At 49.7% G+C, this 15,106-nt stretch overlaps 1 protein-coding gene across 1 annotated transcript; it reads left to right on the top strand.

The window, feature by feature from the left end:
- Nucleotides 1–540: 540 nt before the first annotated feature.
- IVD (isovaleryl-CoA dehydrogenase) lies at nucleotides 541–12,157 on the top strand. The gene is made up of 12 exons (XM_033108451.1): nucleotides 541–773; nucleotides 1,762–1,851; nucleotides 2,086–2,137; nucleotides 4,099–4,268; nucleotides 6,148–6,241; nucleotides 6,447–6,583; nucleotides 7,849–7,945; nucleotides 8,856–8,949; nucleotides 9,446–9,527; nucleotides 10,085–10,189; nucleotides 10,288–10,360; nucleotides 11,092–12,157. Exons 1-12 carry the CDS (start codon nucleotides 621–623, stop codon nucleotides 11,223–11,225), a joined length of 1,281 nt encoding a protein of 426 aa, XP_032964342.1. The 5' UTR covers nucleotides 541–620; the 3' UTR covers nucleotides 11,226–12,157.
- Nucleotides 12,158–15,106: the final 2,949 nt, after the last annotated feature.

The raw sequence follows: 15,106 nt of genomic DNA, 5'->3' as shown, positions 1-15,106 counted from the left end.
ACCACCCCCGTTAAAAAAAAAGTCCTGCTATTATTGTCATTAAATAACTTGGAAGACAGCAGCCCCTTTTGCATAAAAGGAATCAAAAATCAACAAACCCTTTTACATAATAAAGCAAATTTTATTGCGTTATAATCAGTATGCTCACTAGAGCGAGCCTACTTTCCCAGTCTGAGTTATCCCAGATTTGCCTTAACAATTTATTCCCAAGCATTTGGGAAGTTTTCCGTTTGCTGTTTTAACACGTGATTTCTCACAGAGATAGATTTCTGCATTTAGGGACTGCTATTTCAACGCAGGGAAGATACCATATCCTCCATTCAAAGAACAAGGCACTTTTCTGGTTATTCTACTTCAAGACCTAACCTAGCGTTTGGGCCAGCAGGTTCCAAGCCGGGGCACGCACAGCCGCCCCACACGGAGTCAGGAGGCAGAGGTCAGCGCTGATTGGCTCGCGTCTTGGCCAAGGGCAGCGCGGCCTTCCGCGGGCTGATGAGGGGTGATAGGCTGCTGGAGACCCACCCCCTCGCAGAAGGTTGTGGGCAGCGAAGCCCGGGATTGGTGGAGCCCAGAGAGCTCCCTCCTCGCAGCTGCGGCTCCGGCTCGGTTGCAACGCAGAGATGGCGACTACGGCTTGGTTGCTGGGACGGCGCGTTGCAAGCTGGAGGCTTCGGGCATCGCTGTCGCCGCTCGCAGGCCTCGTTTCCCAGCGGGCCCAGTCTCTGTTGCCCGTGGATGATGCGATCAACGGGCTGAGCGAGGAGCAGAAGCAGGTAGGGAGCTCGACCCCCTTTCCGACCCCAACGCCTCCTGGCCCGGCCCATCCCACCCTCCTGCTTCGTGGTCGCCTCGGAGCTCTTCTGCCTAGCGCCCACCCAGCCGTGGCGTGTGCCGGGCTGCCGGAGTTAAATGAGGAGTAGAAGATAGGAGTCACCTATATGTGGCAAAACGGCCCTCAATCTGTCTGAAGTCCCCTTACAGCTGAACGCTATCTAAGGCTGTGGTTCTCAAACCTGGTTAATCATCATCCCCAAGAAATCTTTTTCGAATACACACCTCCGGGGTTTTGAAATGCACAGTGTAATTTGACTTCACTGAGTTAGAGCACGAAGTTGAACAAAATACATGAAAAATGCTGTTACAAGTGGACCTGAACTGGAGCCCTTCCAGGAAAAGGAGACTGTTCACTTGGACAGATTTCCCCGGAAACAGGATTCTCCTGTGCCTACGCCTCCCGGAACTCCAAAGACCACTTGGGTTTACAATCAGCAGACAGAGCTTAAAAATCACCCTGGACAGAAAGGGTTCCATCCTACTCCTCAAACTTTCCTGTCAAAAGGAGTTTCTAATCTCTTTTAGCCAACGTATAGAAAAGAACCTGTAATGCACCTAGAACAGAAGGGGTTGGGGCTGGAGCACCTTAAGTGGGGGCAGGGGGAAGTACTGGGGAAGGCTGGAAAGGTCAGCTCATGCAGGGCCTTCTAGTAATAGTAAGTACAGTGGAAAGCCATGGAATGATTTTATGTAGGCGACTGGTATTTACAAAATAATCTTCAAGCTGTCTAGTCTGAGGACCTCAAGAAAAAGGGGTGAAAATCATCTCCAAGGAAGAATAAACTAGTGGTCCTCTAAGTTTCTGTGGGATGCTTCTGTGGTGAAGTTACTTGTGGACTGTTTCCCTGAATGTGTCCTCTGTGGTGGAGATGCTGTCCTCAGTGTCAGTAATGTACTATTTCAATCTGTCCACCTCTTTCCCTCTAGCTTCGTCAGACCATGTCTAAGTTCCTTCAGGAGCACTTAGCCCCCCAAGCCCAGGAGATTGATCGCATCAATGAATTCAAGAACCTTCGAGTGAGTTCTGAGGCCCACAATGGAGGGGCAGGGGGGCAGTCTAGGAGCTAGGTGGCGCTGGTCTGGGAGTTGCACAGCTGCCTGGAAGGGCTCACAGTCTTCTGGTAAATGAAATCTCCCTAAGTATGCAACCCGTTTCTGTGAAGCGTTTGGGTTTCCTTGTTCCAGATGTCCAGGCACCTGTGATGGGCTGCCTTCTCACAACTCACTGTGCTCACTCCATTCTGTTGGCAGGAGTTTTGGAAGCAGCTGGGGAACCTGGGAGTTCTAGGCATCACAGCCCCTGGTGAGTATAGTTTCTTGCCCTAAAGAGAACTTTTCTTGAAGGCCCTTTAACACCGATCCCAAAAGAAGCAGGACAGGAGGGGAAAGATTATGCTCAAAGAAACCCAGCACTTCCTCCCTCTTGGATCTGAGAAAGCACCCATGGACTGTCAGCCCAGAGTACAGCCTTCTGTTTCTTTAGGCAGTGACATTGATAAGGCAGAGAGTAGGCCGGTGTGGTTCACTTGGGTCAGGATCATTCAGACTCTTGAACTCAGCATGCTTAATCGCTCCCCCAGGTGATTCTGGTAGCTGTCTTAGTACCTCAGTCTTACTATCTCCCCTAATCCCTAAGCTCTGCCCTGCCAGTAGCATCCAGGCAGGACTACTCAGGACAGGTGTGTCCCTATGGAGACTACCTGTGTCCTCTGCCCATAGCTTGGCCCTGGAACTCATTTGAGAGCAGATGGTGGTGTGAAGGAGAGGTGTGCCTGTCTGAGCCTCCACATAAGGTGGCCAGGTGATGTGTTTAATAGGCTCTCCCTGGGCCTGCCCTAAATCCCCTGTGGGTCTTACCACCTATTTCCAGGGATAAAGGGCAGGGAGCTAGGGGGCTCTGGTTTAGATGTTGGCCTCTGAAGGAGAGGCCCAGCCTGGCTTGCAGTGCCAGTAAATAGATGAGCCAGTGGCCTTACCAGCCAAAGCCTGGATGGAACACCCTGCTTCGGCCTGTATTCATTGGGCATTGGAACAGAGCTAAGTACAATATACTTCTTACATCTTCCCCTCACCACTTCGGAGACAGTTCTGGGATTTGAGCTTATCACAGAACGTTATATCATGAGTAATGATAAAATGAAACCACTTAAAATTTAGGCCACCTTAATGGAAAAATGGTAGGGGAAGGCCAGTGGGAACTCCCAAACAAGACTCCTTCTTCCACTGTGTCTTGGGGGTTTATGAACCCCTATAGAGAGTATGCTTCTGAATCAGATGGTATTTAATGGAAAAGAGAGGCAGTTAGAAGTCAGATGAAAACCCTTTCAAGGGGGAACCTCGAAAAGAAAGCCAGATAGGAGTTCTGGTTTCCACATGGTTGTCCTGGCGGCTGTTTCCAGTGTCACTCACCTTTGGGCTTTCCTTCCTGGAATTGCAGGAGTCGGGTCTGCCTTCCCCTAGAGCCTTGGATAAGCCTGACTTCTCGGTCAGAGTGAACATGTGCCGACGGTCTCACCAGGGTTTACCCAAATAGCAGGGCAGGGGGTTGGTACCAGATGACCCAGCCACATTGATTTTAAATCTACTACCAAGGAAAACGCAGTTTTTATGAGGAGTTCTGAAATTCCCTACCAGCATTTCTTCTGCCCTCTGTTGCACTGCCCACCGGATTTTTTCTCTCAGGCTGTGGCTCTCCTGTCCTCCGTTACTAATCTTGCCTTTTTTTTTTTTAACTTTTTTCATTGAGGTATATTGATATATAACAATGTGTACATTTAAGGCGTACAACATGTTGATTTGATAATCCTGCTTCTTGAGGTCCAAACTTATGCTATGAAAATCTCACCTTCCTCAGGCCTTTTACACACACATGTCCTTTGCTTTGTATCTGTTCTTAGTGCTTTGATCCTCCCTCTTTGTGTTTCTTGGTTAAACTCCAGGTCCTCTTCTTCATTTATTCATCTGCCTCTGCACTTCCAAATAGTGGATTCTCAGGTTCTCTTGTCTTCATTAAGAGGTCTCTCTGGGATAAAGCAGGAGTTGCAATGACTGAACCACACTTCCGCTGACAGAGGCAGCAGACAAAACCAGTTCTGCATATTCGTAAACAGAGCCCATGACATCGACCTGTTGACTTTGCTGGGGCAACTTGGAATGGGGGCGACAAGGGTGTTTCTCTGCTGTCAATAAATGTAAGGTTCCTGTCAATGTCCTAGTTTAATCTGGGCTGCCTTTTCCACTCCCCATTACAACTTCCACTCGTAGTCCAGTATGGCGGCTCTGGCCTGGGCTACCTGGAACACGTGCTGGTGATGGAGGAGATATCCCGAGTTTCTGCAGCGGTGGGACTCAGTTATGGTGCCCACTCCAATCTCTGCATCAACCAAATTGTGCGCAATGGAAATGAGGCCCAGAAGGAGAAGTACCTCCCCAAGGTGAGGAAATGGGAATGGAGAGAGATACCCTGATCTCACAGTGCAACCACCAATGGCGAGGCACCCTTCGCCACTGGTGAGGGCAGGTCACACTTGTCTTCTGTAGCATGCTGCCCAAACCAGATATGGTTAGTTTAGGAAGGGGTCAGGGCTTTGCTTTCAAATACTTCAGTCAAAAAACTTAAAAATAGGGCCAGACCTCCTGAGTTCATCACTGGACACAATTTTCAGAAAGCACTTTAAGAAACAGAAAACTAACATTATAAGTGTCCTTTTGAATCTAGTTGGATGACAACCATTAAAAATTCAATGCAATAATACTTGCTGATCACTTAGTGACACCAGGACCTTTACTTCATGCCAGAGACACAAAATAATTAACCACACTATCCTTGCCCTCAAAGAACTCACAGATGATCAGGAACGGGCTATAAATGAGTAATCATAATACGGCATACTGAAATCAGAGGTCCAAAAAGTGCTGTACGAGTACAAATGAAGAAAATCTGTCTGAGAAGACAGGGAAAGCCATGGAGAAGGTTCACCAGCTGAAAGGAGCCTTGAAAAATGGCATTCTGCACTTACTTTTCCTGGGACAGTTGCTAGGGGCTTTACAAATGTTTGTTATTTGAACAAAAACCTGTTGGATTGCTAGCGGAGTTCCCATTTTTAGGATAAACAGGAATACTGAAGATAGCGATGTTAAATTCCTCGCTCAAGGCCACATTGCCTGCTGATCAGAGAGCTGGTATGGGGGGTTCTTTAAGACGACGGGAATGACTAGTAATAAAACAGCATTTTTATCATGTCACTTTTTTCAGGTAGCTGAGTCCTGCTAAAGTGTTTATTTTCCAAAACAGTCTATTTTAATATCTTGAAATCTTGTTTGTATTTGGCATTTTCTTATTAAGCATTTTTATAGATCGTGCAAGGGAAAAGCAAATCACCTCCCACTGGAATGAGCGTGTGCTTCATATCAGTATAATATAAAAATAATATTTTTCACTATTTAAAGATTATTAACTATCAGACATCTCTCTAAGACAGCTGTCCTATTACTTTTCACATTCAATGAAGTCTTTTTAATTTTATCAATAAATCAGGAAAAGAAAAACAATAAAGCTATTTCCATCTTGAGAAAAATATTTAGGGCTCTCCATTAAATCCAGTGCCAAGTATTTTGTTTGTTTATTTTATCTTAACCTGTATTAAGATGAAATTTTTGACTTGGTCTAATTAGAATGTACTGAAGGTCAACTAGAAATATGGTCAGTGGTATTGTAATAACTACGTACAGTGTCAGATGGGTAGACTTGTTGGGGTTATTTGTGAGGTGTGTAAATGTCTAAACATTATGTTGTTTTGTACACCTGAAACTAATAAAAATAATTTTTAAAAAGATATAACGTACTGAAAACTGTATTACTGGTTTATTTCTATGCAGCCTATTGATGCAGGTAGAATGGCAAATTAGCTAAATAATGATACCTTGTAATGAAATGGTGAAATAGACTCTCCTTAGTTTTTCTTACCTATCTAATTACGTTTCTGTATAAGGTGAGGTCAGAGTGGTTTCCTCCATTTTTGAGGTAAAGCAACTGAACACAAAGGTCAATTTAAAAAGCAAAGAAATATTTCACAAGCTCCACAAAAGGCAAAACAACACGGAAGACTAGAACTTGCTTTGCTTGCAAAGGGAATGGGAAAAGGAGAGAGATTTTCAGCCTTGTAGATACTGGGCTTCTCTTATAGCACCTTACCAATACCCTGGTCTGGAGGGAAATTTGAAGGGGTGTCATATGAACAGGCAAGAAGTATCTGTGAGCTCCTTTAGGTACTTCTGAAGTCATAACCAGACCCTTTGGGGTTTTCCTTACAGCTAATCAGCGGTGAGTACATCGGAGCCCTGGCCATGAGTGAGCCTAACGCTGGCTCTGATGTCGTCTCCATGAAGCTAAAAGCAGAAAAGAAAGGTGAGTCCTCTCTTGACTTGGAAGCTGAAATGGGCAGAGGGACGGACTTTCTCAGGCTAAGGAAGAAATCACTGGGTGGCCACCTCTGCTGGGTTTCCAGAACTGTTTCCCAGCTGGGCAGCTTTCTGCTTAGCAGCAGGTCTGTGGACAACTGGCTGAGATGAGCCAACACAGATGGAGTAGGTAGCCAAATTCCTGTTCTCAGGAGATCACTATGTCCTGAATGGCAACAAGTTCTGGATCACCAATGGCCCTGATGCTGACGTCCTTGTTGTCTATGCCAAGACAGATCTGGCTGCTGTGCCAGCTTCTCGCGGCATCACGGCCTTCATCGTGGAGAAGGTGAGTAGAGGGGATTGCACGGCAGGAACTTTTTGTCTCCTGACAGAGGTGCCAAAGACAGATCCCTTCAACTGATCACAAACACGACCATTGTGTGCTCTGCTAAGGCTCCCTGGGGTGGGGGTGAGGCAAGAGCAGGCTTAAAGGAGAGGGGCCAAAAAGTGGAGTCCAGGGAGGATGGGTCAAGTCTGAGATCGGTGGAGCCGGCCACACAAAGGGGGCCAAGCAGATGAGGACTGAAAGGAGACAACTGGACTTGATAATGGGATGTCATGGGGGGGGGCGGGGGGCTGCTGAGAGCAGCGATGGGAGACTAAGGTGGGAGTGGAGACTGAATAAAGACCGCACCTTCTGAACCTTGACAATAAAATCAAGAGGGAGATAGAGCAGGAGTTAGACTAAAAAGTTGGGAGTTTGAGTTTGTTTTTAAGAATGAGCGAGAACTGAGCAAATGTTTTGGTAAAGAGAAAGGAAAATAGGAGAGGGAGAACTTGTGATGTGTGGGAGCAAGTGAGCAAAACGCAATGGAGAGTTTGAGAGAGAAGGCTGGTTACAGGTGATGAGTGAGGAACCTCTGCCTGAGGACCTTGAGGTGGGAGGGCTGGGGACCATGGGGTGGGGGAGTTGGTAGAGCGTCCTGGAGGTTTGCAGTACCCTCCCTAGGGAGACGGGGAGAGGAGCTGACTACAATTGGAGAACATGAGAAGTGAGTAGCCCTAAGGGCCTAGCTAAGATCAGAAATCTCAAGATTGTGCGGCGCCACTCTCATCAGCCAGGAGGTGAGGGGAGCAACATGTGCGCTCAGCTGGGCCCTTGCCACTGCACACTGCCTCTAATTAGTCCAGGTCAAAGCACACAGGTAGTTGAATGGATTCCGGGTGGGATTCAATTAGGTACAGATGGCAGAGGAACAAGGGGGCAAAGGAATTGAATGGGCTGGTGAGAGTGTCTTGGAAGTGATTTCCTTGAGGAAGGAAAGCCAAGGAGGGTCAGGAGGACCCCAGAGATCGGGTGTTTGGGAGAACTGCTCCCGTGAGAACGCAGGCTAGCAGCAGAAGAGGCTGGGGTTAGGGTGCGGTGTTAGGGCTGGAGCTTCCAGGAGTGGGACAGTTGTGCACAGGGTCGGGGCTCAGGGAGTAGGATGCTGGCCTGTCGTGCGAGTAGAAGAACTTGATGCGAAGGTGGGCATTTCTCAGGGGTCTTCCCTGTACTAGGCCCCGTTGGGGCCTGGTCTGTAATCAAGGTCACTTTCTGTTTCTGTAAAGAGTATGCCTGGGTTCAGCACCTCCAAGAAGCTGGACAAGCTGGGGATGAGGGGCTCTAACACCTGTGAGCTAATCTTTGAAGACTGCAAGGTTCCTGGTGAGTCTTTGAGAAAGGGCGAGCACTTGTCCTGACCCCTTCATAAGCTGAGAAAGCCCATCTTTGGGTTACAGAGGCTCCCCACTGTTAGCTTATCAGTGACTTAACGGCTAGACAGCAGGCCTGCCACTGCTGTCCTTCCCACTGGCCCATACGTGTGGGGCTGGGGGCCTGCTGGGCAGCTATTTTTCCTGTGTGCCTGACTGTGGCTGCCGTGTGGATTGGATTCCAGTCTCTGGAGTAGAAAGGTAAGATCTGCCTTTGGCCACTAATGTCCTTCAGACATCCTTGTTTGTACGTTTCCCTGGACAGCGTGTGTGAGGTATTCACTGATACTAAAAAACCAGTACAGATCCTTCTGTGTCAGGAGAAAAAACTCCAAGGCCCTCCAGGGTCCTGGCTTCCGGGGTGGAGAGGCGCTCAGCAGTTTGTCCCTAGGGCTGAATGGCTCGTCTCTTAGATGAGGATTCTTTCATGGACCACCCTTGGAGGGGAGGGGGTGGGTGATACTGGACCAGAGCAGAATCAACCTGGAGGAAAGAGTAATTATGCACACAGATGTAAAAAGAACTAGGAAGGGGTTGGATGACTTCTAGACCACATTAGCTTTTCTTCTTTCCCATCCAAGGCAGTGAAGGAAGAAAAGGGGAGGATCTAAGGATCAGGCCTTTGTGTCTGGTCTTATGGAGGGGGTGTGTGTGGTGGTGATGGTGGTGGGGTCCGTCTAGCAAGCTCCACTTCTGGTTGGAAATGGTAAACTCCATCCTTTTCTCTCACCAGAACCCTAGTTGAAGGTCAGGTGACATATTTTTGTGCCTCGTGTGGGAGCCATGGTACCAAACCTAGTAGCTTTTATAAAAGAGAGTCTATAGATAGCCCCCTTCCCTCTGACCAGCATTTCTCCCGGCAGCTGACAACATCTTGGGCCATCAAGGTAAGGGCGTCTACGTGCTGATGAGTGGGCTGGACCTGGAGCGGCTGGTACTGGCTGGTGGGCCCCTTGGGTGAGTATGAGCTGAGCTTTTGGACTCCTTGGCAAGTGGTACGCTCACAAACAGCAGCTGCAGCCATCCCCTTGTGAGCCAAGGGGAGCTGCCTCCTGGCAGATGTGCCTTCTCTCTTGGAGGAAGAAAACCTCCTCCTAAATGTATAATTTCACACTGAAGGGAAAGATCATTAGGTAATAGACAAAAGGCCTGAGGAGCAATACTCCTTCGTTACTTGGGTTGTGAAACAGGATGCCCGGGCTCTAAGGCCCCTCTATGCAGGGGTCCTGCCATTCTGTCTGATCTCAGGGGAAGGGGCACAAGTCCTGGACAATCAGTGAAGCGACTAAGCCGGGGTGACAAATGTCCTCAGGCTCCGTTTCTCCTCCCTAGAACTCCAGCTCCTTGTCTCACTGAGCGTCCCCCCAGGGCTTCCCACACTGGTATTTTGCCACCCCACCTGGCAGTGGAGGAACAGTGAGGCACTGCCCCCGGGTCTTTCTCCTTTCCACAGGATCATGCAGGCCGTCCTTGACCACACCATTCCCTATCTTCACGTGAGGGAAGCCTTTGGCCAGAAGATCGGCCACTTCCAGGTGACTAGAATGCTTTGCTGAAGTGTGCTTTCATTGTGTTCAAGTTTTCTTTAACAAATGAGTACCCAGTGCACATGTCATTTACTATCATTCCCCAGCAAAACGTGATTGAATGCTTGTCAGACAAGCTTCCTCGGCATGTTACCTGGCTTTGAAAGTTGTCAGGAAGCTCATCACATGTCACCTCATTTCCTATTTGAGATGAATGAACAAGGCAATAAGATTAAAGGAGGAAGCGTGCAGGTTGTGGGGAGGCCTGGGGTAAAGGGAGTGGCATTTTTAGTCATACTTTCTGGTCTAAAGACACTGCAGGGCATTAATGAGGGTGGTGGTGGGTGGAGGGCCATTTCAGGGTGCAGCGGCAACCCTCCAGCCTTATCTCCAGACCCGTTACCCTCTATCTCTGTGATCCCAGGCAAGTCCCATCTCTCTGTGCCCTGATGTCCCCATTCCTGGCTGTCAGGTTGCTACTGTTGACCTACTTTTGGTAACTAGGGAGAGTTTCTGAGAGGCATGTGGCTCTAGCATGTTGACTTGTGACCTCCCTTTGTGGCCAGCTGATGCAGGGAAAAATGGCTGACATGTACACCCGCCTCATGGCAAGTCGGCAGTACGTCTACAATGTCGCCAAGGCCTGTGATGAGGGCCACTGCATTAGCAAGGTAAGGGCCAGTCCCGGAGGGGCAGTGGGCCGGCTGCTGGGACTTGCTGTCTGCGTGGCCTTTGCAGGGCCCTGCCGACCACGGCCGTCTTCCCACAGGACTGCGCAGCTGTGATTCTTTACTCAGCAGAGTGTGCCACACAGGTGGCCCTGGACGGCATTCAGTGTTTTGGTGAGTGGCTCCCCACCCCCACCGCCAGGGCTGCGCCTCGCTCCCAGAGTCTGTGGCTGCCTCCGGAAGGAGGTTTCCTCTTCACTCCTCACTCTGAGCTTCAGCTAGCCGCACTTGAGCTGACGCCATTAGGCTCCTAGTTACTAGGAAGACAAGGAAAAGTAAATGAGAACACAACTTACAGAGGCTATTAAGTTTCCACTACTTTCAGCAATGCCCTCCTCTCATCCTCTCTCCCCAAGCTCCGCCTGGTCCTGTGGACACTGGGAAGTGGGCAGAGAGAGATGCCTCAGAGGTGGGACAGTCTTGTTTCAATGCTGCACAGTAGTTAAGAGCACAGACTCAAGCCAGATGGCCTAGGTTTGAATCCTGGCTCTGCCACTGACGGGCTTTGTGACTTGTGCAAATTACTTTCCCTCTCTGGGCCTGGCACCAGTAAGTGCTGTGCAGTATCTCCTTGTCTCGCTTCTCCATGTCTGCCAGTGGTCGTCCCCTCTCCCTGCCTGCTATCCTCCACACTCCAGGTGGCCTTCCAGCCCCTGTCCACCCACCGCGCAACTAGGTGTTCCCTACACCGCTCCTTCTAGCCATCTTTTGCTGCTTCTGTTTAATCCGTCTCACCTCCTCTGGCCTGTTTATATATTCTTGGCCTTCTGTTGCTTCCCTTGTTTTGCCAACTGCCTATCATTTTTCCTGTTGTCCTTTCTTCTCTCCCTAAACCCCGGCTGCAGGTGGCAATGGCTACATCAACGACTTTCCCATGGGCCGCTTTCTGCGAGATGCCAAGCTGTATGAGATTGGGGCTGGGACCAGTGAGGTAAGGCGGCTGGTCATCGGCAGAGCCTTCAACGCAGACTTCCACTAACTCCAAGACCTCTCACCCCTCCTCCCAACACCTAGAGGCCTTTGGAAGTAGAGGTGGGACAACTCTACTCCCTTGCCCGAGGCAGGCCCTGCTGCTCGGCTGCCCTTGAATTAGTCCTCTGGCCTCTGTATGAGGTTGAGTTCTCCATAACGGCTACCAAACCACTGTGGGCCTCAGAGCCACACCAGCCAGCCAGCCAGCCCAGGAAGAGCATTCAGTGGGTTAAAATGGACTTGGCAGGAAGCACAGTGGCTTTTCTGGAGCTGGTTAGGATGGGTTTTGGGGACTCTATGCTCTTGCTCTCCGACTTCCAACCCTGACTCCCCCTACTTCCCAGATGGGCACCTCGGGGCAGGCAGGTGGCCACCCCTTTTTCTTAGGCAAGCCTCTGGCAGAGAGTTCTCTGCTCAAGTACACCAGAAACGTTGCCCCTCTCCATTTATTTGAACCTTGTAGCCTCTTTCAGGGGGAAGAAAACCCCAAAACCTTTGTTTCTGCCGATTTTCATCAGCCTCCAGCAGCTTGTGATCAGGTGCCCCTCTGCAGCAGGCCTTCTAGCCTGTAGGGCTTCATGCTGTAGGGCTGAAATCTCACCATGATGCGGTATAGCTCGGAATAGGCGTCTCAGAACACCTGTGCCACCCAGAGTCCTCTGTGGGACAGAGGCCAGCATGCTTGTGAATGTTCAGATGCTGGCCTCTGTGGCAGCACCTTTGATCCCTTTGGCACTGCTCTGCCACCGCCATCATCTAGTCTTGGCCATGTGACAGCCCACAGCTGAATGGGCAGCAGGCCTGAGTTGTCTGGCGAGTTGTCTGACTTGGCTCCAGTCAAGGCTGCCTGTGGACATTTCTCTGGATATCCTATGGCTACTTTTGTTACAGCTGCACAGTGGCTGCTGCCATTTTGTATTAAACATATTATGAAGCAAACCCATCTGCTTCTACACTGGTGTTTTTGGGGAGAAGGAATAGACTTGCTACTGCCGCCTGTCTGGCTCCAGCCCCATGTCTTTGAGAGTGGCTGGTCCAGGTCCTGTTCCTGCCTTCCAGTCCGCTCACTGGTGAAGGGGGACAAAGGTGGAATCAGTCCTTAGGAGAGAGGAGGTCTCTGCCTCTGTCTCAGATCTCCCAGGGAGTTTTAAAGGAGTGAGGGAGACCAAAGTGGTAAGAGTTTTAGAGCTAGAAGGAAATTCATATATTTCTGGAAACCATCCCCATGTTTTTTAAAAGGTCAAGATAATTTGATTTTCCCAAGGTCAGAATTCGAGTTATAATTCAGATCACGAGAGATGGGGGTTCTGAGAATGCCAGCCTGGGGCTCCACTGCACAGCTGCCTGGATGGAACAGGGTGGAACGTGTGGGTTATTCCAGCCCCATCTAAGATCCCTAAAAGAGAGAACTGTTTTTCTTGGCTCTCAGCCCAGGAGTATGTCTTCTGACTTTTGCTCCTGGTCTGTAGGCAAGTGCTCTTGTACCTACCCCAGCACAGTTCCAATCTGAGCGGAAGACCCAGGGCTGGTGGCCCTGTCCTTTCACTTCCCCTCCCTGCCTCCTGCTATGTTGGAGGTGAATGTGGCTAAAATGGTAGCCTTGCTGCCTATAGTGTGTAGCTAGAACAACCAGCCTGGAGACATTCAGAATGTGACAGAATCGGATGGTTTGTCTAGTCAGCTCTGCCACCAACTTAGGGAAAAAGTTACTGTTCTGATGCTATATGTGAAATTGCTATGTTTAAAAATAAAGCCAAGGGCCGGCCCGGTGGCTCAGGCGGTTGGAGCTCCGTGCTCCTAACGCCAAAGGCTGCTGCTTCAATTCCCACATGGGCCAGTGGACTCTCAACCACAAGGTTGCCAGTTCGCCTCCCGCAAAGGATGGTGGGCTGCGCCCACTGCAACTAACAACGGGCAACTGGACCTGGAGCTGAGCTGCGCCCTTCACGACTAAGATTGAAAGGACAACAACTTGACTTGGAAAAAATCCTGTTCCCCAATAAAGTCTTGTTAAAAATAATAATAATAAAGCCAAACAGAACAAAGAAAGTGTAGCCTGAGTCATGAATGGATGGGCAGAGGACACTTCCACTTTGGTTCTTGTGGGAGATTCTGGTTGTCTACATGCATTGTGCAAGTATAAAACAGCTGCCACCCCTGCTCCCTGAGGCTGCCTCTAGTCCACTCCAGTTATAGGCAGGTCATACTAGCAGCCGAGCTCCCCTGTTTTCCTACTGCTTGCCTTATGGGATGGTAACAGAAGCTATGGAAATGGCTCTCCAAGTGTGGTCTGGGTACACCCTTTATCAGAATTTGGCAACCTGTAAGAAATGCAGATTCCCGAATCTGCCCCAGACCTAATCACCTCTCCAGGGGTAATTGATTTTGAGGCACAGGAAACCTATTAAAACAACTGACCTGGAGCCTAGAGGACACATCCCCAGAGACCTAATTCTAAACCCACGTAATCTAGTATTGGCAATCCCTTCCCTGCACAGCCCTCTCAAGTTTCGTTTTCACATATTAGCTCCTTGATGTTTGCGACAACTCGACAACTCGGTGCGGGAGACGAGGTTACACAAGCCCGCATTCCGGGAGACCGGTAAGGTGAGTTGCCCAGGGCAGGCAAGCAAACGGCGGGGCGGGCAAGCCAGCCCCGCCCAGACGCTGGGTGGAGACACAGCTGGTGTCAACGCGGCGTGGGGGCTGGGGTGGGGCGCCCAGTTCACGTAGCTCCTGGCGGAGCCTGGACCCAGGACCCAGGTGGCCGTTAGTCGCGACCCCCAGTTAAAGGTAGGTTCAGGGTCCTCTCTCTGTCCCCCTCCCACGAGGCATCGCGCGACGCGTAGCCTTAGGCTCGCGGGCTTGAGCTCGGGCGCGGCTCCGCGGTCTCTGCGTGGAGCTCGCCTGACCCCTGCCGGCTGCCCGTGGGGATACAGGCGCTCAGCACTCGGCCTTTGCCCGGTCCCGGTCTCTGATTTCAAGATGTACAGGGCTCAACGACGTTTTGTTTTGCCAAATGAGGACATTGGGGTGGGGGGTGGGGGGTGGTGTGAAAAAACATTCGGCTATCCTCTACCGTGTATCATTTCATACAAAAAAGGCCACTTTTAGCAATTAAAAAATGTAGAAAGGACTCAACAAAAGCCAGTGGGTTTTTTTATTTTTTTAAATTTTGTGTTTTATGTTCATGGGTTTTAAAATACGACAGTTTAAAAGGCTTATTTCTTTAAAAGAACTTCCCTGGCCCTCCCACCGAATGAAACCACATTTGAATCTTTTGAATGTTTAAGAGATTTCTTTTGGTATTTCACTTCATTCTTCTAAGTGATATACTACTTACTTATTGCAGACACTTCTAACGATAATTCTTTAAAGTGCATACATTTGACTTATAAGAGCTCATTACATGCCCATGTTTTCCTCACTTTCTCAGGCCAATCCTATCCATAGGCGAACATTTGGGAGCCCTAGGATCAGATGGTACAGAGTCCCATCCACATTCCTGGCTGTCCCCTGCCTCTGCCCACACTTAGTGCTTCTCAGTACCCAGAGTGCAGAGCTATACTAGTTCTGGGTGGGAGCCCGCCTCTCCCTGTGTGCTCCACATGGTCACTCTGGCAGAGAACTCTTCTTGAAGCTAATCTCTCCCACACCCACTACCCACCCACTCTCAGTGCTAACCTGTCTAAATATTTCTTGGATGCACAACAACCTGACACCTTGCTTGCCTTCTTACAGTCTACGTCCCTCAGTCCTGAGCCAGAGTGAACTACCAAGCTGCCCCTAAATCCTTCAGAGGCTCCCAGCATCTATAAAATCTCAGGTTTGGCAAGGCAAATAGGACTCTGACCTGCCTTGGTCCTCCTTTCCCGTGGCTCCTCTCCC

The sequence above is a fragment of the Rhinolophus ferrumequinum genome, chromosome 6 (assembly GCF_004115265.2).
Source record: "Rhinolophus ferrumequinum isolate MPI-CBG mRhiFer1 chromosome 6, mRhiFer1_v1.p, whole genome shotgun sequence".
Lineage (NCBI taxonomy): Eukaryota > Metazoa > Chordata > Mammalia > Chiroptera > Rhinolophidae > Rhinolophus > Rhinolophus ferrumequinum.
The sequence above is the reverse complement of the archived record's forward strand: the minus strand, read 5'-3'. Positions and strand labels throughout refer to the sequence as shown.

Coding starts and splice junctions, on each gene's coding strand:
- IVD (XM_033108451.1), top strand. CDS start 621: ATGGCGACTACGGCTTGGTTGCTGGGACGGCGCGTTGCAAGCTGGAGG. Junction 4,269..6,147: donor AGGAGAAGTACCTCCCCAAG/GTGAGGAAATGG, acceptor TTTTCCTTACAG/CTAATCAGCGGTGAGTACAT. Junction 6,584..7,848: donor CGGCCTTCATCGTGGAGAAG/GTGAGTAGAGGG, acceptor GTTTCTGTAAAG/AGTATGCCTGGGTTCAGCAC.